The 24307-nt window shown below is 41.0% G+C and overlaps 1 protein-coding gene across 7 annotated transcripts in view; it reads right to left on the reverse strand.

The window, feature by feature from the left end:
• TEX14 (testis expressed 14, intercellular bridge forming factor) overlaps nt 1-24307 on the reverse strand; it is a 427022-nt gene that overhangs the window by 50345 nt on the left and 352370 nt on the right. For 5 of the 7 annotated variants that reach the window (XM_075195065.1, XM_075195067.1, XM_075195063.1 and 2 more), the window contains 4 exons: nt 19858-19979; nt 11609-11751; nt 3834-3936; nt 2669-2719 (listed from right to left, as the gene is read on the reverse strand). In XM_075195065.1, the coding sequence (XP_075051166.1) occupies nt 2669-2719; nt 3834-3936; nt 11609-11751; nt 19858-19979 (419 nt within the window). Of the gene's footprint in view, nt 1-2668; nt 2720-3833; nt 3937-11608; nt 11752-15807; nt 15984-18234; nt 18290-19857; nt 19980-24307 lie in introns of those variants that run through there. The other 2 variants (XR_012688029.1, XM_075195068.1) reach the window with 2 other exon arrangements.

Here is a 24307-nt window from a genome sequence, read left to right on the forward strand (position 1 = left end):
CGACCTCTGCCTGTATTTCGGATTTATCTTGCCTGCTACCTGCCCCGACCTTTGGCCTGCTCCTGTTTACTCTGGTTGCTACGGACCCACAACCCTTGGACTGTTCCTGGATTTGTTACTCTGGTTACTCCTTCTACCACATGCGCTAAAGTCTCCAAACAGAAACTCCTACGACCCAAGAGTGAAATCCTGGGGACATCTGAGTACCTGTGAGCAATACTCGCTCCATGGGAAAGGTGAAGGCCTCTATCGCTAGTTCTAGAAGTTCATATTTGATATACTAGCCTAACAGTTGCATTTTAACAAAATGTAGCACCTTGTGGGTATCAGATAGGTTTATTTCACTCTTTCATTTTGATTACAAGGAGACATACCAGTTTTTTTTTAAATGGATGGTGGACCATCAATTAATGCTGCTTTCAAAATGCTTTTGTATATGCAAATTCTGTTCCAATTAAATATCAATGATCCCTATTGGTGCATCCTTCTTGTGCTCACCATGTAGCTGAACACACCACACTGAACCAGAGATAAAGGAAAAGTATCCGTATTTAAAAAGTACAAGTATAAAGTACAACAGTAAATATATGCTTTATAAACCTCTGATACCACATCTTGCCTTAATAGATGAATTGACAAAGCATTATTGTTTTTGCTCTATATCTACTTGTATTTATATTTTTATATTAAAAACAGAAGGAGGGAATAGTTTTCTGCTTAATTCAGGAATGCACTCTAGTCAATGTACTTCAAACCAATTATTGTAATCCAGTGTTCACTATGGGAATATACATTAGGGAAAGAATTCAAATAGCCGCATTTTTACTGTTACTACAGTAACAGTAAATTCTCCGCTCATTTTTCCTCGCACTTTGATGGGGCGCGAGGAAAAATCAGCGGATATTTATAGTAAAAATCATGGGGCTTTGATGTTCTGTGGAAAATCGCAGCTAACTGAATCTCCCCCTAGGACTTTTACTTGATGGAAATCTAAAAGTACTGTTTAGCTTTCTACCTTTCACTCCTTAGGAAATTGATGACACCTGATGAAATTTGAAGTTCTTAACTTCACATAGCGCTGCAAGGTAATTGCACAGCTATTCTACACCACTACTCATCTCTAAAAATACTCACACGCGCTTGACATAGCGCTGCAAGGTAATTGCACAGCTATTCCACACTTCCATGCATCTCTGCAAAGACACAGCAGTGTCACAGACCCAGATCCCTAGCTTACTCATTGGTTTACCTGCACAAGACGACACACAGCTGTTATAGAATCCCTGTTAACCCATCATTAACTGCAACATAGACATTTTATGTGTTATTGTATTTATATCTGTTGCATTTCGTATTGCTGTACCTGCGAACCTTTATTTTCCTAGTATCCTGATAGGTCACCATACCTATCTTGTCCTGCATTATACACTGCCACTCATAGGCACACCTCAAGGTATTCCTCCACCATCCTCAGGGGCATAATCCAAGCACCACACTCCTATAATATATCAGTATTTGAGCGCATCAGGACTTCTTTACTTTTATCCTAATCGTACAAGGGTTGTTACCCCGTTCCTGAGCTGCAGCTCATACCACATCCCAATTTGTCCAGTGCATCCTCCTATTTCCCTAAAGTTTACACATGTTGAGGGAAGAAGTTAGGTGAAGTGAGGGAGTTGGGTGAAGTACAAAGTAAGAACACCAGGTTTGCCTAGTTTTTAATAGTGTGATTACTGAAATGAAATAAAGGGTTGGTGAGTGTGCATTTTAGGGGGTGTTCTTTGCTGTGTGTAAGAGTGTACTGACATTTTCACTCTGCAAAAGGTTTTGCACTAGCTCTGAATCAGCGGTATTTTGGTCCTGTCCTATGGTTTTAATGTGACCAGTTGTATGCCTCCATGTTGCAGTGAAATATTTTTGTATAGGTGAACTCCGAGCAATGTAAAAAAAAGTTTCACAAGCACAAAACACAATAAAACAGTCCTGATTTCCCCTAACTCTCATGAATAATTTAAGCAATGAGCAAAACTAAACAAGGCAAAATTTTAAAAGAAAAATGGAAAAGGTTTATTTAATAAAAGGGGGGTTCTAAATTGATAGGATGTTGGACTTTGATTTTGCACTGTGCACCTCTCAGCACACGTATCTGCATTTGTACATAGCTACCTAGTAGCAGGATGTGGGCGGGGTTTGGGTGGACTGGGACTTATTTTGTATCTGTTCCGCACATCACAATGTTGGGAGGTATGACATAGTTTCAGTGATAAGTAGTGGAGCACCTTGATATGCGCTGGGTGGACCATTCAGATCATTTCTTCAAAAACAAGACGTTTTGTGATGTGCATCAAGAGCACTTTGTAAATGAAGCCCAATTAAGAAAAGGAGAAAAAAAAGTGGTAGTGCTTTGACCAGATGTAGCATTTTACACCTTATTTTCATTGTGAATTGAGGAGTAAAAAAATACAATGGGCTCAGAAAACAATCTATGCAAATGTATCCACATGAGGGAGTCATCAGAATGCCAAATCAACATCTCTAAAACTGTTTCACAAATCTGCACTGTGCCATCCACTCAAAATTTTAACCAATTATATCTTAAGGTCAAAACCAAATGGAATCAAAACTTTTTTACATATCTATCAGTGTTATTTAATTGTATATTGCTTACTTGTTTTATTCAGTAAACAATAGCTTCCTAGCAAGGCATCTTCATAGGAACCTACAAAAAAAAGTATTCATAAATATTATATTTAAAATAGTAATGTTAATTAGAACACATGATTTTAGAGCAGTTCCGTGGTAACAAAAGGAAACATTGTAGTACTGTTAGCTTGTGAATTTAAACAAATTAAAGAGAATATGTTATACCCTAATGTTAAGTTATGGTAAAATACTCTGAATTAAAGTGTATTTATTGTATTTCATGAATAAAATGAGGGTATGCATTTGGTAACATGATTTTAGCAATAAATATTAAAGACGCTTCAGAAATTGTTACGGCCCAGGGTGAATTCAAAAGGTGGTTAATGCTTTTGGTAAATCAACTCCATCTGCCAAATGTATTTTTATACACAGCCGTAGTAAGCTCTAGGCTGGCAGCATTATGGTTCATATTTAACACTTTCATTACCCCACAGCCACTGCCCAGGTGTGTGGGAAGAGCTGGTAACCTTAGGGAGGGGGCCCACATTTTTTCTGTGGACTCCAACTCTCTAGGGAATCCAGCCCCTTGCTGACCAGACTGGGGCTGGGTGGCATCATGGCAGGGAGACCCCCTGCTGCGGGTTCCCCTGCTATGGTGCCATCAGCCCATGCTGGCTAAGCCTAGGGCTGGTTGGATAAGAATTGGGGGTACTCCATGTTGTTTGTCCCCCAATTTTCTTCAGACCAGCACTAGGCTTAATATGACTAGGGAGGTGGGGGGTTCTTCATTCCCTCCCTTTATTTTTCTTTATCACTATTTACTGCAGGCCGGTCAGGCGGCTGTAAATCTGCCAGACCCGGGTTGCCGTTCTAATGCTGGCATCGTGATTGTCATCATTTTCACTATCTGCAATCACAATGTCAGTTTTTTATCCGTCAGTGACATTTACATATCGGGACTTTGACTGTCAGTATTTTTGTGCCAGTTACATTTCCGTCGGTATTTGTACAGTGGGAAATATGACTACCACTGTCTCATGACATCACTCAAAATTTTCCTTTTAGAGAGCAGTACAGGGATTTGCAGGAGACCTGAATCAGACAGGACTATGAGATATAATGCAAAGTAAATCTATTAGTATATGCTCTATTTAATACAGTATTCAAATAGAAAATAATTAATACTGTACCTAACTCTTGGCTCTTGCAAGGCGTGATACCTGTAGTATGACCAAGTATGCTGGATGTCTTTTTCTTAAGTGAACTCACATCATTACAATCTATAAAGTCACTCTGTAAAAATATAATTCAGTAACATTTTAGATGTTTTCTGATCTTTGACAAAATAAATGATTTTAAGATCAAACAATAAAACTCAATAAAAGTTTTTGTTCCTAACAATAATCACTTTTAATTTTGCATGACAGCAACATTGCCACTTTAAATTTTCTGTATACTCTGGACCTGATTCATAAAGGGACGTAAATGCCGACATGTGCCGTATTTTGCATAAAATCCATCTGCGCATGCTCAGAACAAGACTATACACTGTGAACACAGCAACATCCAAATAATGTTCGAGCGCAAAGGAACCTTTAAGATAGCCTATGATAGCAGAAAGAGCGTGCCAAACTCAAGGGCACGCAGCAACGTCCGCTTCAAGCTTTGGGTATCTCAAAGGTACATGTTTTTCTTTCGTATCACGTGCATCAGCTACAAGTTGGGTGTAACTGCCGATTACTAGTGATGACAGTCACATATGCATGCTAGATTATGTGTTTGCAAACAGGAGAAACTGTAAAAATGCATTTTATGCACAATAGACATTATGAACATCATAATAAATGTACTGAACTAAAATAAATACTTAATGACTATACTATTAATAGGTGACAATTCTTAATTTTATAAAGAAAAATTCTGTGCGTTCTTTGGGGAATTTATATAACCACATAGATATTGGACCTCTCCTGCAGTGTATTGTCTGTTATAAATAGTAGGATAAGAAGACAATAGACTCAGCGCTGCCCTATAAATGTAAGATATGCCACTAGGCTGCAAAAACAGATTATTTTTGGGTACCTATTACTCTCTACCACACAAATTCGCTATTCCATTTTGTCAACCATACACTTTAACCATTTCTTGTGATAGTTACTGGAAGGAGGGACATAGGTGTTTCTATCAACCTGCTTCATAATTGTTTTGGTCCGCAGTTTTCCATTTTCTACATAAGTTTCAAGGTCCAGAAATTCTACCTTTGTATCGCTGATGTTGGCTGTGAAATGGAGGTTCAGGTTATTAGAATTGATTTAAAGTATAGCAACAGTACAAAGGAACTGCTTACTTCCCATTCTACATTCATATCCCTGAGGAAGACCCACCACTAGGGGTGAAAGGCATAGGATTGAGGAATTGTACTATAACCTACTGTTTATGCCTCCATGATGACTTTCTGTGCCTCTCTCGGCACTTCTCTGCAGCAGAGCTCGGATCGCTCTGACTGGATATTCATCTGTCACTTGTTCCATCGTTGGTCTGTAGTGTTGTGATCGGCTCTCTGGTGCGATCACATAATCAGGTCTCTGGGGCGGGAGTTTCAAACCCCTTCCTATTTAAACCTGCACTGACACTTGCGCTGTGTCAGTGCAACTCGTTTGCTGTGCCTCTGACTCCCAGCTATCCTCTGGTGATATCTTTACCCTTTGGATCTTCGTGTACCATTATAGCCTGTCTGACCTAGTCTGTGGAACATCCTTGTGTACTTCACTGTCTGAACCATGTACCAGTAATCGCCTGTCTGACCTAGTCTGTGGAACATCCTTGTGTACTTCGCTGCCTGAACAGTGTACCAGTATCGCCGGTTTGACCAAGTCTGTGGAACATCCTTGTGTACTTCGCTGCCTGAACCGTGTACCAGTTCCCAGCATGTCTGACTACTCTCTTGGCCTGATTCCAGTGTACCAGTTCCTGGCGTGTCTGACAACTCTCTATCTGATATCCGTGTACCAGTTCCTGGCATGTCTGACTACTCTCTTGTCCTGATATCCGTGTACCAGCTTCCAACATGTCTAACTACTCTGATACCTTCATTGCATTATTCTGGATCTGCTGTTCTCTAGAGACATTCTCCTGTGATTCAGATCTAGTGTTACATTCTGATGCGACCCTGAGGGCCGCAACCTGTGGGTTCCCGGCAGCTAAGTCCATCCCGCCTTGCGGCGGTTCTTGGTGAATACCGGGGAATCCGTTAGACTCAGCGCCTCTGAGCTGCCAGTGCTAATCAGGATTAATACAGGTATCTGAATTGTAACAGGAATACATTCTGAAACCGAGTCATGATAATTTCCATACAACTGAACGGCACATAGGAGCACCTCGCACCTTCTGCGCATTCTCTGTAAGCTGGGAGTAGCAGTGTGAGTAACTTTGTATAAACTGTTGCTGCACCAAATCAAATGAGACAGAATCCAGTAATTGACTTTAGCAGAATCTATATCTTATGAGATACTACAGGATCCCCTTGACATTTCTGCTATATTGTAACCATTTAAACCTTATTTCTAAACATCACCACATAAAGAATATAAACTATGACACTCGGTAATTAAGTATTATAAAGATTACACAACTTTGAACTGTGTACCTCTGTGGGGAACATTTGCATGAACCATTGCCTTGTCACTCACCGGACTGTGAGTGCTTCTTCCCGGACATTTAGGAACCGTGGCCGTCCTCCATCCTGAGGGACTGCGCATGCGCAGGCCTTTCTAATCCTTCAGTGTATGTTCCTTTAACTTAATTGGCAGATCAGGCAACACTCCCTATATTAAGCACCTGTGGTCAACACCACGTTGCCTGATCTTGGAGTCTCATTCCCCATGAGTCTCTGAAGGTGTTCCTGTGTTTCCTCGTGTATTCAGCGCTGCTGATTCCTGTGGTTTCCAAACCACTTCTACCTCTGTGGTTTCCAAACCACTTCTACTACTGTGGTTCCCATACCACTTCTACACTCCTGTGTATCATCGTGACTGTTAGCTGATTCCTATCCGCTGCCTCCGTGCACTACAGTCTTCTAACCACTTCAACTCTACCATATATTATTGTGACTGTTAGCTGATTCTATCCGCTGCTTCCGTGCACTACAGTCTTCAATCCACATCCACTCACCTGTTCATCATCGTGACTGTTAGCTGATTCCTATCCGCTGCCTCCGTGCACTACAGTTTTCAACCTGCAACTCGTCTGTGTTTCATCGTGACTGTTAGCTGATTCCTATCCGCTGTCTCCGTGCACTACAGTCTTCAACCTGCAACTCGTCTGTGTTTCATCGTGACTGTTTGGCTGATTCCTATCCGCTGCCTCTGTGCGCTTCAGTCTTCAGCTCATCTCAACTCTCCCGTGTTTCCTCGAGACTGCTGCTTCTATTGCTATCCGCTACTCTCCGTGATCAACAGTTCCAGCTCAACTCTGCTCTCCCGTGTCCCATCGGTACTGCACCTGCTGGTTGCTATTGGCTACCTCCGTGTGTCCGCAGAGACCTGCTGCTGCTACTCCTCAGCTCTACTAGTCCATCTACTGCTGATCCGCTCTCCACGCTTTCCTGTGTTCCCGCTGGTCTCTACCCGCCTGTCAGCATTGGATTCGTGTCTCACTATTTACTCCTCTGCTAGACCATCACCATTCTCCAGGGTCCTCCAGGAATCCAGTTCCACGCTCTACTGATTCCTGTATATTTGTTTCCCTGCTGGTCTACCTACCTGTGCGCTGCACCTACTAGACCACCGCTTCACCCATCCAGGGACTTTGCATCCTGCCGGCCTCCTGCCGTTCAGGTATCTCTGCACTCCTGTCTGACTGCCTGCTTCTGAACCACGGTATGCATACTTCTCATTGACTGTGCTGGTGTATTGCATATCTTGCTGGACTGTGTTGGTTCTCCTCTGGAGTTTGCTATCCGCTGAGTCTATTGCCATCATTGACTGTGTTATCTTGTGCCGGATTACTTCAAGAGACTTTCTACTATTGCAGTGCTGTTCAGTCATATATATATATATTGTGCATATTACTGTGGATCGAGTTTAAGGTGCCCGTGTATATCTTGTGTTGCAGTCTCTCCCCGTGCACCTCCTCACATATATATTCAGTGGTACAACTTGCTAGAGGCAGACCACTGATCCCTGTTTCCTGTGTCACCTGTTCCAGTATCCTCTCACATAGCAGTGGTACAACTTGCTAACGCAGACCACTGACTCCCCGGATACCTCCACTTGGATTCCATTCCTTCACTCAGACAGCGGTACAACTTGCTATCCGCAGACCGCTGACTCTCATCACCTCCTCGTTTCTGTTGGACATTCCTCCTCACTATAGCAGTGGTACAACTTGCTACCGCAGACCACTGACTACCTTCACGTGTCCTTTGTCCATACAGTTCCTCGTGTATTATTACCTCCATATTACCAGTGCTGCTAGTCATAGACTTTCCTGAGCATCTCATCATCTGCTATTTCCTGTTCCGTGATCACCCTGCTACCAGAGTACCATAATACCACCTATATTGCTCTGGTAAGCCTATCACCTGGTGATCCCTGGGTAAAGACTCCTAGTGCCCGTGACATGCCTTCTGAACCTCTCATCACCATTAATTACCATTCACAGAGAAGTATTTTGCTATTATGTGGCTATAATTTGCTTGATTGTTATGTTATTGCAATTCATCTCCCCTTGTGTTATGCAAATTTCATTGTACTTATACAATATTTACAAATGCAGATTATTTGTCATCTTCTTGGAGTAACTATTACCCTCTACTGCACAAATTCGCTATTACATTTAGTCAACTATACAATTTTCTTATATATTTACACCTTGAGAATTTGTGCAAACTTTATTGTTTGTTAGAGCAGTGTATACGTAGACCTGTATTTAACAAGCAATGTTCAGACCCGCTCCTAGTTGAATTGTCACGGCTATGGATATTTTATGGATCCCCAACCTCTACCAGGATGATAAAAGCAGAGGATGGTGGAGACAGAACCCGCTGGGGTTGATAGTTCAACTTGGGAGCAGCACAAGGAAGAATACACAGACGATGATATAGTGTTGCAATTTAGTATATTAATTTGATGATGCAGCAACAGTAGATAACAGATGTATATATAAAACTCAGCTGGGCAGTTCATAAAACAATACAATCACGGAAGTACTTCAGATGGTAACCATTAGCAACGGCATGATGATAGGCAGTAACAGTTCAATGCTGAGATGGTAATATAGAACATTTGAAACCTTCACACCACACACAGCAATAAAGGAGAATCACTGGCACAGCTAAAAGTCCAATATGAATAGTAGATAGACTTGGCTGATCCAGATGGAATATGATTCACTTTAGCAGATGGTTTACAGGTAACGTAATGGTTCAAACAGCGGAACAGGAGATGTTAATGCAGTCCAAGAACTTGGGTAATCTGGAAACATGCAATGGAATGTTGCTTAGAAGTACAGCGTGGAAATAACAGTCCAACCGTGCGTAACACTAGGAGTCACAGATAATCCAACTTCACCAAGAGGCGTAGGTTCATTACTAACAAGATACAGCTGATAACGCACACAACTTGAATAACGGAACTGGCTACTAGCTCGGCAATATATTCTTGAGAACAGTCCAGCAACTTAATAATCAGCAGAGTAGTAATATAGCCATGCCAGACATAGAACCACAGATGACAAGATAACTTGATTGTAGTTCAATAAAGAATATAGGCAGCTTGAGCAGAGAGGTAGTTGAGCCAAATATGAGCGCAGATGTAATAGGCAACTCACGAGACTGTTCAGTGTGCAGATGGAAATCAACGGATAGTTTCAGCTTGTAGATGACCATGAACTGGTATACAGCGGATCCGATGAGAGCAGTGATGACAAGTAATCTCGGCAACCGATAACATCCAGGAGAAGTCAAAGAGTCAGAGATGCAGCCAGAACCCACGGCAGTGTGAGTAACATGAAGATCAGGCAATGAGTCCGTGATCACAGGAGGTTGAAATAGTCTTCAGGAACCAATAAGCTTCGGAAGGAGGTCCCAATTAGGATAACATAAAACAGCCATGAAAAGGTAGAGACTCTGAAGCAGAAGACAAGCACCAACATAGTTCTTTAAAGGGCAAGTCACACGCTAGCACCTAGCTATGGGACCAGCGTGTGACATGAATACAGTGCCAAATTTACGTGATTTTTTTTTAAAAACACCCCCACATTTTACGTTTGTTTTGCGTGCCTTAATGAATCAGGTCCTTTTTGTAATTCTCATTATCAGTTCACTTTGCATGTGTTAGCTTTTACAAAAAGTAAGTGTGTACTAATATGATCACTACAGTTGTTAAAATGGTAAATTAGAACCGGTGGTATGGAAAATGTAAGTGAATTGAATTTGATAGTTTTATAATGAAGGCAGTAGGCTAAGTTGGTATGGTATACAACCACATAACAGCCCACTTTGACTATAGATTCACTGGGAAACCACACCCACATCGGTATTTAAAACAAAAAAAAATTCAATAGACTGCAATCAGAATAATATCAGCATAATATGGGAAGAGGTGCCCTCCAGGCCAGAAGATATCCAACAAGCCTCTCTATAAAGGAGGTCTGGAAAGTTTTAGCTAGAAAATCAGTCACAAGTTAGCAGCGTATGGTTTTGCAGCATACTGTGCATGTTCACGATATTCAGTTACAAGATGTGGGAAAAAAAAGACTGGTAAATGAGGGACACAAAGCTTATTGAATACTTCGAATTCCACTTAGGTATGGTATCATATTTGCCTACTCTCAGATGTCCTGGAAGCTTTTGAATTTTAGGCAGTGCTCCTTGAGTAGCAGGCACCCTCTTGAGTCCCACTGGGGTGTGGGGCCACTGCGACGAAATCATGTTTCATGCCCCCTCCCCATCTGTCCTCCCTTCCAGGAGCAATGAAAAGTCGGCAAGTATGCATGGTATATATTAACTAAGTATCAACCCAGCATGGTGAAGGTCATATAAATAAATGTTATACTGTCCTGGATACCTATAACTATGTCCAGCATGGCTGCAAGAGGAAACTTCATTGCATTTCAAAGAGGGGTGATTGTTGTGGCACATTTGGCAGAAGCTTCAGTGACTAATTGTTGAATGTGTGAGACAAAACAGATGAGCATCTCCAGTTCAATTGACTGAAAATTTCCGGTAGAGCAAATAATCAGTTTCATAAAAAGAGTATGACAAGAACTCTACAGAGCAAGATGTCATTGTTGGTTTGCTTTTTATAAACTATGTTTTTGGTATGTCAGCAGTTTGGAAAACACTGCTGTTGACAATGGATTGGAAAAGATTTACCAGCAACGATACCAGGAAGTGTTAAAACAAATAATTTAAATTACTAGCTAATTCTTAAGTTTCTGAAATATGTGGAAACAGATTTTCAAAATATGTATTTCTGATTTATTTATAAGGCCTGTTATAATATTAAGCACAAAAATGTTCAGCGGGTGTTAAGAGCATACTTTCCAACTTTTCCTCGTTGGCTTCAGGGAGATCCCGGGGGAAGTGAGCATGCAGGGGCGGGGCTTGATGAATCGCATAATTTTGGTCCCGTCCCCTAAACGATTGTTAAGTATGGGTAAGAGAGACAGATCCTTGGTGATAGTGGACTTTAATCGTTGACATAGAAGGAACTCTAGTATTCTGTGTTCTCCATTTCAGGCACTTAAACCACGCCCCGAGTCAAATTTAGTTTAAAGGATCAATTTGGAGCTGTTTTTGAGCCGGAAGGTAGAACTATTGACTACGTCTCACATATGTCATAATCTAAAAACCCAGTGGGTACAATTTTACTGCAAGGGCTGTCATGCAAATTTATTTTCTTACAAATTTTTATTCCCAGAAATTATCCATTAATTCCCTACCATCTAAACTAATTTTCCTTACTGTTGTTAAAGGAGATAAAAAAGGTTCTGAGCACTTGGTGGAAATGTTCTCATTTGATGGTGAATATTCAAGACTTGTCCAGCAAGAAGTGTCACAGCTGTTTTCTTGTAGAGATCTTACTTTACAGTCTGATTTTATCTTATCTGTAAGACAAAATATGTTTGTTTTTCTAAACACAATGTGCATGAATGCGTTTTAATATGCGGTGGTCGAAATGGAAATTTAGAAGTGGCAGTATGGAAATTTATAAGTGTGGCTTCTTGGAAAATGTAAGTGAATGGAATTTGACAGTTTTATAATGAAGGCAGTAGAAGAAGTGAGAAGTGGCGGTATGCCACACCACCTTTTACCAGAGCACATCGACCACTGTATATTACTATATAATGGTTAGTTAAATTGATTTATTTTATTGTTAATGATATAAATATATATATTCTCGCTTTAAATCTCCATGGCAGTTATTTTGGCACTTTATCAAGAAACTCCAAAACTGATTAGATAAAAAGCAAGTTTCTTTGTTTATTTTATTAATGACACAAACACGATCAGCCACAACATTAAAGCCACCTGCCTAAAATTGTGTAGGTCCCCCTCGTGCTGCCAAAACAGCTCTGACCCGTCGAGGCATTGACTCCATCAGACCTATGAAGGTGTCCTGTGGTATCTGGCACATCAGCAACAAATCCTTTAAGTCCTGCAAGATGCGAGGTGTGGGCCTTCATGGCTTAGATTTCCTTTTCTAGCACATCCAACAGATGCTCAATCGGATTAAGATCTGTGGAATTCGTAGGTCAAGTCAACACCTTGAACACTTTGTCATGTTCCTCAAAACCATTCCAGATTTTTTTTTGCAGTGTGGCAGGCTGCATTATCTTGCTGGACGAGGCCACTGCCATTAGGTAATGCTGTTGCCATGAAGGGGTATACTTGGTCTATAACAATGTTTAGGTAGGTGGTATGTGTCAAAGTAACATATATCTAAATGCCAGGACCCAAAGTTTCCAAGCAGAACATTGCCCAGAGAATTACAATGCCTCCGAATGCTTGCCTTCTTTCCATAGTGCATCTTGGTGATATCTCTTCCCCAGGTAGAGGATGCACATGCACCTGGCCATCCAGATGTAAAAGAAAACACGATTCATCAGACCAGGCCACCTTCTTCCATTGCTCCATGGTCAAGTTCTAGCAATCATGTGCCCATTGTAGGAGCTTTCACCAGTGGACAGGGGTCTGCATGGGCACTCTGACCAGTATGCAGCTAATCAACCTCGCACAGCAAGCTGTGATGCACTGTGTGTTCTGACACCTTTCGATCATAGCCAGCATTAACTTTTTCAACAATTTGTGTTACAGTAGCTCTTCTGTGGGATTGGACAAAACGGGCTAGCCTTTGCTCCCCATGAGCATCAAAGAGCCTTGGGCACCCAGGAACCTGTTGCTGGTTCATCTGCTGTCCTTCCATGGACCAATTTTAGTAGGCACTTACAACTGCATACCGGGAACATCCCACAAGACGTGCCATTTTGGAGATGATCTGATCCTGTCATTTAGTTATCACGATTTGGCTCTAGTCAAAGTCGTTCAGATCCTTACGCTGGCCCATTTTTCTTGCTTTCATCTTTAAGAACTGACTGTTCACTTGCTGCCTAACATATCCTACCCCTTAACAGGTGCCATTGTAACGGGATAATCAATTTTATTCACTTCACTTGTAAGTGGTTTTAATGTCGTGGCTGATTAGTGTACAGTATATGTGTATAACTAGCTCAGTAATGAGAAGGCACACCATTTATTGAACATGCATAACATTTTATATGACATATATGATATATATGACATCACAGGGATGAAGATAACGACAATGATCACAATTGAATAAAGAGCATCCATTGCTATGACAAACGTTATACATCCCTTAAAACAAAAAATAAATACAAGAAGGAATGATTTAGAATGTAAGCCCCAATGGGGCAGGGACTGATGTGAGTTCTCTGTACAGCGCTGCGGAATTAGTCGCGCTATATAAATAAATGATGATGATGATTATGAATGTCTGTTTAAAGCTTCTCCAGCAGAATCAACATCTTATCATGATCATATAGTTTCACAAGATATGCTTCAAAGGCTGACATAGACAAGAACGTTTTACACAGAATACAGTTTAAACATTTTCAGACATCTTTATTTTATCCAGCAAACCCTTTTTTCTGTTAATTTCTATCTTTGTTGTCATTACAATGGTCAGTACCTTCTAGCTTTAGGTAGAGAGAGGAAAATAGAAACATCCCCATTGCAGAGTATAGTATATAATGCTGATCCACCTCTTTAGTTGTGTCTTTTTATTGTCTATGGATGAGGTAGAGAGGACAGGCAGTAGTTTGTTGTTTTCTGTTGTGAAGCGTTTTACCTGGCCCTGTGGTGCAAGCTGAGGATCAGGGTTGGCTACCAAGGGACTGCTAGCAAATGTGATGCGAAGAGCTGGAACTGTGAAATTCAAATTGTAAAATGGCGTGTGTGGCGAAGTTGGTGCTTTACCAATGTGCACGCATCACACCCAGGATTAAAGGACACCAATATGGATGTATAGGCAGAGGAGGACCTCAGACTCTCTTATGTCAGTATTCACTGGTCCCTACAAAGCGCTGCTGGATATCGCTTTGGGAAACCTGATATCTGCCGATGAAACCCTAGTTCAGTCCCAAACAGCCGAAGATCACCTGTTCTATGTAATATGTAAGTCCCCAAATTAGGGGTGCTTTATTTTTCTGGATTTTTAGTTAGCTCATTTCCTTTCAAAACACTCTTTCATCTCAGTACTCTTGTAGAGCCTGTCTAGGGGGAAAGAGAGAAGCCCAGCAGTATTGGGTTGGTGGAGCCTGCGATAAACCTTTACCTACTGACTATGAAGGGGTCTTTTGTGCAGCACATCACTCCCAGCCCAAAGGAAGTAATCCCCATCCCTCTGAGTTAAGGAGCTGGAAGCCTGGATGATGGAATCATTTGTGACAAGGAGGATTTATATGCCATATAGGGGGATTTAGAGGACAGGTATTCCCAGTCAGAATTGAATTTGTGTAGGACGTGGATCAATCCTCAAGCAGTGAATCTGGGGAAATTAGAAGCCAGAACCCAGATTATTTAATTTGGATAATGTCGAGATTCTGCTCAGGCACATATATATAAATCCATGGAGTGAAGTATCAACCTCCACTGAAGTACCTCTTTGAGGATCATAGTAAAAGAAATTGTGCAAAAGGTAGTAAAGGATAATTCATAAGTAATGAAATAAAGTAAAAAAAAAACAACAACCATAAAATATTAGAATGTATATATCCCTTTAATGATGAAGAGGAACTACCTTGAAGTCAGGGGTAGCTATGGCTTCAGTGACTAGATGACTCACACTATGACAGCAGATGTCCAGGAAAATATTAGTAGACAATATTTGCTGAAAAGCATTGAAGTTATGCAGAGAGCATTAGAATTCCTCTGTGAGGCATCGTTGGATACCATTAGCTTTTTTAGCGGGCTCTATGGCTTCAACTGCCGTAGAAAGAAGAGTTTTCTTGATGCATCCATGCGCAGAAGAAGTTCAATCTGAAAATAGTCTAGCAATACTCTCCTTTAAAGATTCCCTGCTCTTTGGTGATAAACTAGATACCATGATTCAGAAGTTCTCAGGGGGTAAATATAACCAGCTACCGCAGAATAGAAAGGTGAAGTATTTCCTTTCCTCCTCACCTTGCCAACATTTCAAAGATGCAAGAACTTATAAAAGGAAAGGAAAAGGATGCAAGATATAAGTTCATCATATTCCCAGGGGAAATTTTCTCACTGCTATAAGCGGATAGGATTTTCTTGTATTCATAAATCTTCAGGATGCTTATTTCCATATCCGTGTTCATCACTACAGATTCCTGTGGTCTGTGTGATGGGACTGCACTTCCAATTCATCTGTCTTCCCTTTGGTCTGGCAACATCCCTGAAGCCATCACCAAGGTAATAATAATACTGGTAGCAGAATTAAAGAAACAGGGGATGGCTCTCTGGCCCTATATGGATGACATCCATAACAGCTTGCAAATACAAGTTCAACATCAGATTACAATACTAAGGGGCTTTCACCTTCTTGGAATACATTACTCCAACATTCCTCCTTCGGGTAAGGTGGCATAGGCAAAACCTCCAGTTAGACTTACCCAGTGGGATTGCAAACAAATCTCCCTGGACCATGCCATCCGATTAACACAACTTTCTCAAACTCTCAACTGGTGGGAGAATCCAAAACTAAGAGAATTAAAAGTGTTTCGTTCAGAACCAGATTGGATGATACTCATGACTAGACTCCAGTAGCACAGGCTTGGGGGCTCTTCTCCTGTTAAAAGTAGCACAGAGTGCATGGTCACAGAACAAACAAAAATTACACACAAATATTTGGCTACTGTGTTATATCTTCTTTATTTTTTTCAGGATAGCCTTAGCAAAGGTCTCACTCTCTTAACTCTAAAGGTACAGGTATCTGCACTTAGGGCCTGCGTTATTAAGGGACATATCTCTGTTTTTTTGTGCGTATCGTACGCAATTCCTTCTGCACATGCCCAGAACGAGGACACTCAGCTGTCAACGAAAGCAAGTCCACTGCGTATGCCAAAGCAAGTGTGGCAGGGTGCCACACTGTGGCACTCCAAATTTACCCGTTTCCTCGAAAAATCTACTCGTACTACTGAACGCCACTGGAGAAAATCTCATTCCCTGGCTGACTTCCTCCACTTCAAGTTTATCCACTCATCTTACAGTTCCACCCTCTCACTTGCTAAACAATCTTTCTTTAAATCCCTTATCTCCTCACAGTTCTCTAACCCCCACCGCCTCTTCGCCACCTTTGTGCCCACCCCTCTCGTCCTCCCTAACTACCACTGACTTTGCCTCCTTTAAAATCGAGGCCATCAGACTTGAATTCTCCTCCTGCATTCACTGTTCCGCCCCTCCCCTCCACTTAGCCCTCCTCTCACCACAGCCACCAACCCTTATACTTCTTCCGCCCTACCACGGGTGAGGAAGTCCACTATCTAATTTCATCCCCCCCTTCAACCTACTTCCTGGATCCTAACCTATTTCACCTCCTTCACTCCCTTGGAACCACCCCCTTCCTCTTAACACCCTCCAGTCCATTGGCCTCTACGGCACCATTCTTTCCTGGTTCACCTCTTACCTTGCCAACTGTTCCTTCTCTGTTTCCACCTCTGGTTCTCTCTCCCTCTCTTTCACCCTTACAGTTGGGGTCCCACAGAGCTCTGTTCTTGAACCCTTACTCTTTTCACTATACACCTCCTCCCTGGGTGAAATCATCGGCGACTTTGGCCATAAGTACCACCTTTATGCCGACGACACTCAACTCTACCTCTCATCTCCTGATCTCTCTCCCTCCCTTCTCTCTAGGGTGTCTGCCTGCCCCTCTGCCATCTTCTCCTGTATGTCCTCTAGAATGTCCTCTAGATTTCTTAAACTTAACATTGCTAAAGCCGAACTCATTGTCTTTCCTTCATCTCGAACCTCCTCCCCCTCCGACTTCTCTATCACTGTAGACAATTCCTGTACCTCTCCTGTTCCCTAAATTTGCTGCTGGGTATCCTCCACAACTCCTCTCTCTCCTTTGCCCCACACATTCATTCTCTTACCAAATCCTGCCACTTCCAGTTACGTAACATTGTTTGCATTTGGCCCTACCTATCCCACAATGCCACCAAATCTCTCTAACACTCTCTGATCATCTCCTGTTTGGACTGCTGTAACCTTCTCCTTATTGGCCTCCCGCATTCTCATCTCACTCCACTTCGATCTGTACTCAACACAGCTGCTAGATTTATCTTCCTTTCTTGCCGCTCTACTTCTGTCTCCACCCTTTACCAAGCCCTACACTGGCTCCCCTACCCCTACAGGATCCTTTTCAAGCTTCTCACAATCACATACAAGGCCCTCGCCAACTCCACTGCTCCCTTTATCTCCAACCTCATCTCACACTCCATTCAACCCACTGTAATCGGCCAATGATCGCTGCCTCTCCTCCCCTCTGATTACCTTTTTCACGCACACATTCAAGACGTCTCCTGCGCTGCCCCCTCCACTGGAATGATCTCCCTCGCTTCATCAAAACATCCCCCAATCTGTGCAGTTTCAAACGGGCATAAAAATCCCACCTTTTCTTAAAAGCCTTTCAGTCAACCGCTTAACTACACACCTTGTCAGCTACCTCTCCCTCTCATCCCATCTTCCCCCTTCCTCTCTCAATCTGTGTGACTCTGTACCCGTATCACCCTTGTGTCTTTAGTATGTCTGCCCCTCTCTTAGATTGTAAGCTCCTATGAGCAGGGCTCTCTCTCCTCCTGTTTCCACCACTTTTAACTTTGCTCTCCAGCTACTCAGCGCACCCCCTTTATGGGCCTTCTGCCCTTTGACTCCTCTTTCGCTTTTCTCTGCACCTTTCAATGGCTCTTAACCTGTCAGTCGTGCCCACCCTCTTGGGCACTATATTCCAGCATGTGCTGAATATCCCTCACCCTTTCTCTTTAGCTGTGTTTTGAGCTCCTTGAGTTATAGTGTTTATTGATAATTGTACCGTGTTTTACCTTGTACTGTCCTATTGTTTGTTCTTGTACGACACTACGGACACTTTGTGGCGCCCTATAAATATAAATGAATAATAATAATACTAATAATAATAATAATAATAATATTAACAGTTTGTGATCTCGATAGGACCCCAGAAAGGGTACAACACATCCAAAAAGATAATCTGAAAATGCATCAGAGAATTCATTACGTAGGCTTTTAAGAGAAACTGACGTATGGTGCCAACAATCCTAAAATCTATTGCAACAAGAAAAACAGGTCTCAACAGTGGAAATCTGCAAAGCAGCTGTTCATACCTTCACCAGACATAATTTAGCTGACATAATGTAATTTGCTGAAACACTGTTGGGAGACAAGTTCTCCACACAACTACTTAATAAAATTGTCTTTACATGGTTGATCTGGTATTTATTGCCTTCCCTACAATTAATGCTTGTGTACATAAAATTTTAATGGCTGCCATGGAGAATTAAAGAGGAAAGAAGCTAATTATATTTACCATTAATTACTTTTCCTTGAAATACTCCATGGTAGCTCAATATTTCCACCCATGTTGTTCAATATATTTATGCTTATACATTTTATGAACAGCTTAGGAATTCGATCATAGGCACAAAGGAAGAGGTGAAGAGGAAATATATATTGCCTGCGAGCGTTTTGATTTTCCTGTCTATAGTTGAAGCTAGAAGGGACTAACGTATTGTAGTGACTGCCATGGAGTATTTGAGTAAGAGCAATTAATGTTAAATATAATGGGCTTCATTTTACAGTACAAAAACGTGAATATTGATTTAGTCATCAAGGTGCATCAAAATGGGCTAGTTGGTCTCCACTATCAGGCTTTAAATTTCATTTTCATACAATTTAACAATACTTGCTGGTCAATAATCATTTCATTAAAAGTAAATAAAATTAACATAAGAGCAGTGTGATTACTGAGTCACATTTGTAACATATCAAACTCATACCTCTCATCTGTACTGCTTTAGGTGGGACAGTCCTGATTTGACGGGATTCTCCCGTCGTCCCAACTGCTGGGACATTGGTAGGTATGTCGCCACTGACCATGGAGAGTGGGTTCTGTTTGCACCGTTCACTGGTGCATGCAGCAATTCAAAGCTCTTCTTAGAGCAGGCTAGTTGGGCTGGAAGCTCTAGGCACATTTGATTGTGCTGTGTATTGTCAAATATGCTCCTGATATAGTCATCCGGACTACTAAATTCAATGCACCTTCACCCAAAAATATTTCCATCAAACATTATATAAAAATATTACACAGGTAATACACAGGAAATGAAGTATGCACTTTGGAAAAAAATAGGACATGAAAATGACTGCATATAAAGCAATATTATATCTGACTGTCTTGTATTGAAAAAAATGTATTATCAAAAAAAGAGTTTGCTACCTTTCATCTCCTGGACCTGCCTAAAATAATTCAAGAAATACTGGCCGTGTATTCCTGGTGCTATAAGGTAATTTCATCTTTACACATTCCACACAGATCTATTACTGTAAGAAGATGGTATTAAAAATTATTTCCTCAGAGCAGTAGAATATAAATACTAAATGGAGCGAATGGCCTACAAATTGTTCATGTATTTCCTGTGTACAGGTACCTGGACTAACTGGAGTGCTGTGTCTAGCAGACGCTTCAGTGGATTTGGAAGTCGGAAGATTCTTTGAAGGACTTTTGTAACCACATGAAATGCTTGATAATTCCTCAACGTCTACAATGGACCTAATGCACAACAAGGTTAAAAAAATCAATGTTTACATAAACAATATTTTACATAGCTTGTTGTGTGCTACCAAGCAAGGAAATCTGGATAACAGTGATGTTGCTAGGTTTTCAAAATACCAGACACCAGCCCCTACAATAGATTCATACATGCATCAATCATAGATTCACATACATAACATTCCCAGTGACATTAATAGACTAGGATGTTTTTATTATTTTGTGGGAGTCATAAAACATTTGAATTATAACACATAAGTTAATATAATTCAATACAAAATATGAAGCAAATAACAAAGAGATAAAAACTGGATTTGTACACAACAATTTGGACAACATACTGAGCTATTGAACATACTGGACTTTAGCCAAGATGGACTGAACTCTCATCATCCTGAATGGTTATCAGTTGAACTAATCTAAGTAATTGATTTAATGTTCTCACTGAATAATGTTACACTTTTACTACAGTATGGCTCAAAGCCATAATTCTGCAGGATGGTGACACAGTGGTTAGCACTGTTGGCTCACACTGCTGGGGTCATGAGTTTGGCTCTGATCAGGACCCTACCTGTGTGGAATATAGGTGTTCTCCCTGTATTTGTGTGGGTTTCCTTCTACAGTCCAAAAACATACTGGTAGGTTAATTGGCTACTGACAAAATGGACCCTAGTGTGCATGTGGTATGAAATTTAGATTTTAAGATCCAATTGGGCAGGGAATTATCTGAATAGCTCTCTGTACATAGCTCCCTAATATGATTGGTGCTATATAAATAAATATTTTGAAAAAAAATATCAAAAGGCAGTGTGATTAGGACTTGGGACTGGTCTACTGATATTAGTACTAAAAAAATGCCCCTTATGAATAATGACTGCATCCCTTTCATTATGTATTTATTTGGAGCTTAAATTGATTAAACTAAAGATCAGTGTTAACGATATCATTCACAAATTTTTTTGTGTGTGAGACAATCTATCATGGGAGCAAATTTACCCTGCACTATTCTATAGCATATTTGCCTGTCAGTTCCTAGGTGTGCAGGAACCATGAGGAACGTGGCTTATCTCTGACCAAGTTGTGGAATACTTTAATAATTTATCTGCAGAAATCTTCATGCGTGATAAAATTTTGTTTTTAGTACTGAACTGCAGAACACCACTTTTGTGCATCATAAGTGTTAATCTGTATGATGTACTGAAGCTGGTGAATCAGACCTTCATTGATTCATGGAGGCAGTCTTGCTATAAGTTCAATGACTGTCTGTCTGTCTGTGTATGTGTTAGGGAATTTAGACTGTAAGCTCCAATGGGGCAGGGACTGATGTGAATGAGTTCTCTGTACAGCGCTGCAGAATCAGTGGCACTATATAAATAAATGGTGATGATGACTGAATATACTGCATACATCTGCTTCCTGGTTTGTCAGTTTCGGTTCAATAAACAGCTATAGGCCAAGCTCTTACAGTATCAGCAAGTCTTAATAAATATGTCTAAAATCTGGAAACCAGTTTCAGAGCCATATCATCTGCCAAGCCTATGAAACAGAACAATATCTATTGCAAACTCTAATTTGCAAAGCTCTATCTGTTTCCAAGTTTAATATTAACAGTCATAGTTCGTGCCAAGACTAATATGCACCATATTTAACTACTCTCCCTAAATGCCCAGGAGACTCACAAATTTCCCGGATGCTGACAGCATTAGCATTGCACAACAGTGGGTGGGGCCATGATAACGTGCATCATGTTGTCATGTATTCCCACACTCGCCCCTTAGATCCTCAAATCTGAGATCTCCCAGAGGGGAATTTTTTTTAAACTGAAAAATTTAACATGCGTATTCATCCCCTGTGCTCTGGAAGTGCCAAGTTTACACAGATGAAATATATTGCCCTAACAATAGGCTTTCAATTAGCCTCTACCTGTGAGTTATTAAAAAAGGTCAACTTTTATGGGATAAAAGACCCCTCAATTCAAATAAAATTGGTCCCATTGTGAATCTGAAGGAAAGTTGTGAAAATGAAGATCAGAGAGCATTCTAACAACATTAAAGATAATGTTATAAACATGCACAAGATAGGAAAAGGCTACAAAATGATATCCAAGTGCTTGGATATCCCAGTGAGCACTATTGAATAAATTGTGAGGAAATGGAAGCGCATCATACCACCCAGGCACTGGCTAGACAAGCTTTCCATTCAAAACTCAACGTCAGAGCAAGAAGGAGAATTGAAAGGGAAGCATTATGACACCAACTATCATTTTGAAGGAGCTACAGAGTTCAGTTGTTGAGACTGATGTGAAGGTGCACCAGTCAACCATATCAAGATCTCTGCATACAACTGGCCTGTATGTCAAAAGTGACAAAAAAGACACCATTACTGAAGAAAAACCACATCAAAGCAAGTCTGGAGTTTGCCAGAAAACATCAGAGTGACACAGCTAAAATGCAGGATAAGGTTTTGTGGTCAGATGACACAAAAATGGATCTTTTTTGGCACCAATTTTAAACTCTAGGGCACAAAGTGGCTGATTTTGTGCATATTGTGCGCAAAATCACTCTACGCATGCCCAGATCTGAGAGATATGTCTAAGAAACAGAGAGTAATGAAGATGTACACACCCAATGTTCATGTAAAAGTGATCCTAAGGGACATACAAGTTTGGGAGTGAAAAGGGCCGTGTGATGGGTGGACATCTCTAGGAAATACTTGAAGTGGGAGTTTACCTCTGGATACATCTGATTTATACTCGTAAAGCTTGCACCAGCTCCGGGTCTAGTCCAAGTCCACAACGCTGTTGAAATCTTTATAAAAACACAGCTGGACACTCTCGTCATCTTATGCCAGAGCTCATCATACACCTGCATACACTTCTCTCATTATAAACTGTTATAAAAGACTAAAATGATGCACACTTGATTGTGGGAGTTTATAGTGTAGATTGGAAACTTTTCATTTATATAGTGTACTGGATCTGGTTCATTTGTCTTGAGAGGTATGTTTTCTGTGTCTTATGCACTGCATGCTTTTTCTTTTTTAATTACTTTGTCAAAACTGCACTCAATCATTTATATGCCACATTTACAATGCTTCTCTATTTAAAATGTTATGCTGAACAGTTTTCACATGCTTCATAGCATGCTTCATAGCAGTGGGCATTTTTAATACCATATTCTGGTAAGGGTTTTTTTTCTCACCTCCCCACCCTTCAAACAGATCTGCATATTTGATTTAGTTTTTTGTCCAGGTGACCTCTTTACATTCTATGTTTTGCCCATTCTTCATTTTTTTTGCCAGGTATGTTTGCTGTACTCCATACTCTTGTGACTGTTTGTAGTTCCATTTCTGATAATTGTAAAATGCTTGTATGTGTATGTTTTAACTTCAAAAAGATATATAATGAGCCTCATTATGCCAGAAGTAGGTGTAAGTATGTTTCAACTCTTTAGTGTACACGCAAACTACAAAGGTTGCAAGGCATGAAGCAATTTATTTATTTGCAACCTTTATCCATCTTTCTCACATTTAGCCAATATGTTGAGGAAATACTGTACCAGTGGGAAGTGGCCGCTCAAAAGGAGGACAACAGACGTCCACCCCTCTAAAACCAGCAACTGGTCCAATGTCGCCGGCCCAGGCAGGGCCACATGTAAGCCTCTTTGGAATGTCAGATGCTGAGGTGGTCCATCCCTATCACCTCACTCCTCATGTCATCATGGACACCCCGCGCATTGTGTAGAGTGACCTAGAGCCAATACGCCACATCCCGACAGCAGTACCGCCATTGACCAAACTGTTAGGTCCAAACGACAGTGGGAGTCGCTGCAGGGATGTCCCAAGCCACCTTCAGTCGTGTACTGAAGGTTATGCCAAGGGCTTTATTGTCACGGCTCAGGCAATTTATTCACCTGCCACTCAATGAGGGGTCCCTTGAGCCCATAAAGCATCAGTTTGCCACCATAGCCAACTTTCCGCACATCATAGGGGCAGTAGATGGGACATGTTTAGCCCTGGTACTGTCGGGTGGGAATGCTTCCATTTATTTGAATAGGAAGTATCTCCGCTCGCTTTGCTGGTCCTCTGGAACTGTTATTGTTGACTACTGTTAATTATTATGCAACTCACAAATAAAGAATGCGGAAAATAAAAAGTCCTTTGGCTACTAATGTCTTTAGCATAACATGGCCCTTTGCAGAGAGTTTCAAGTTATGCAATACGTCAGAACTCTGTAGAACACGGCAAATGTGTAAACAAAGTATACCCATAGAAGTAATTTTTTTTTTTCAAAATGCCTTAAGCTTGGAAATATAATTTTTTGTTTGTTA

This window comes from Mixophyes fleayi, chromosome 2 (assembly GCF_038048845.1).
Source record: "Mixophyes fleayi isolate aMixFle1 chromosome 2, aMixFle1.hap1, whole genome shotgun sequence".
NCBI classification, from domain to species: Eukaryota; Metazoa; Chordata; class Amphibia; order Anura; family Limnodynastidae; genus Mixophyes; species Mixophyes fleayi.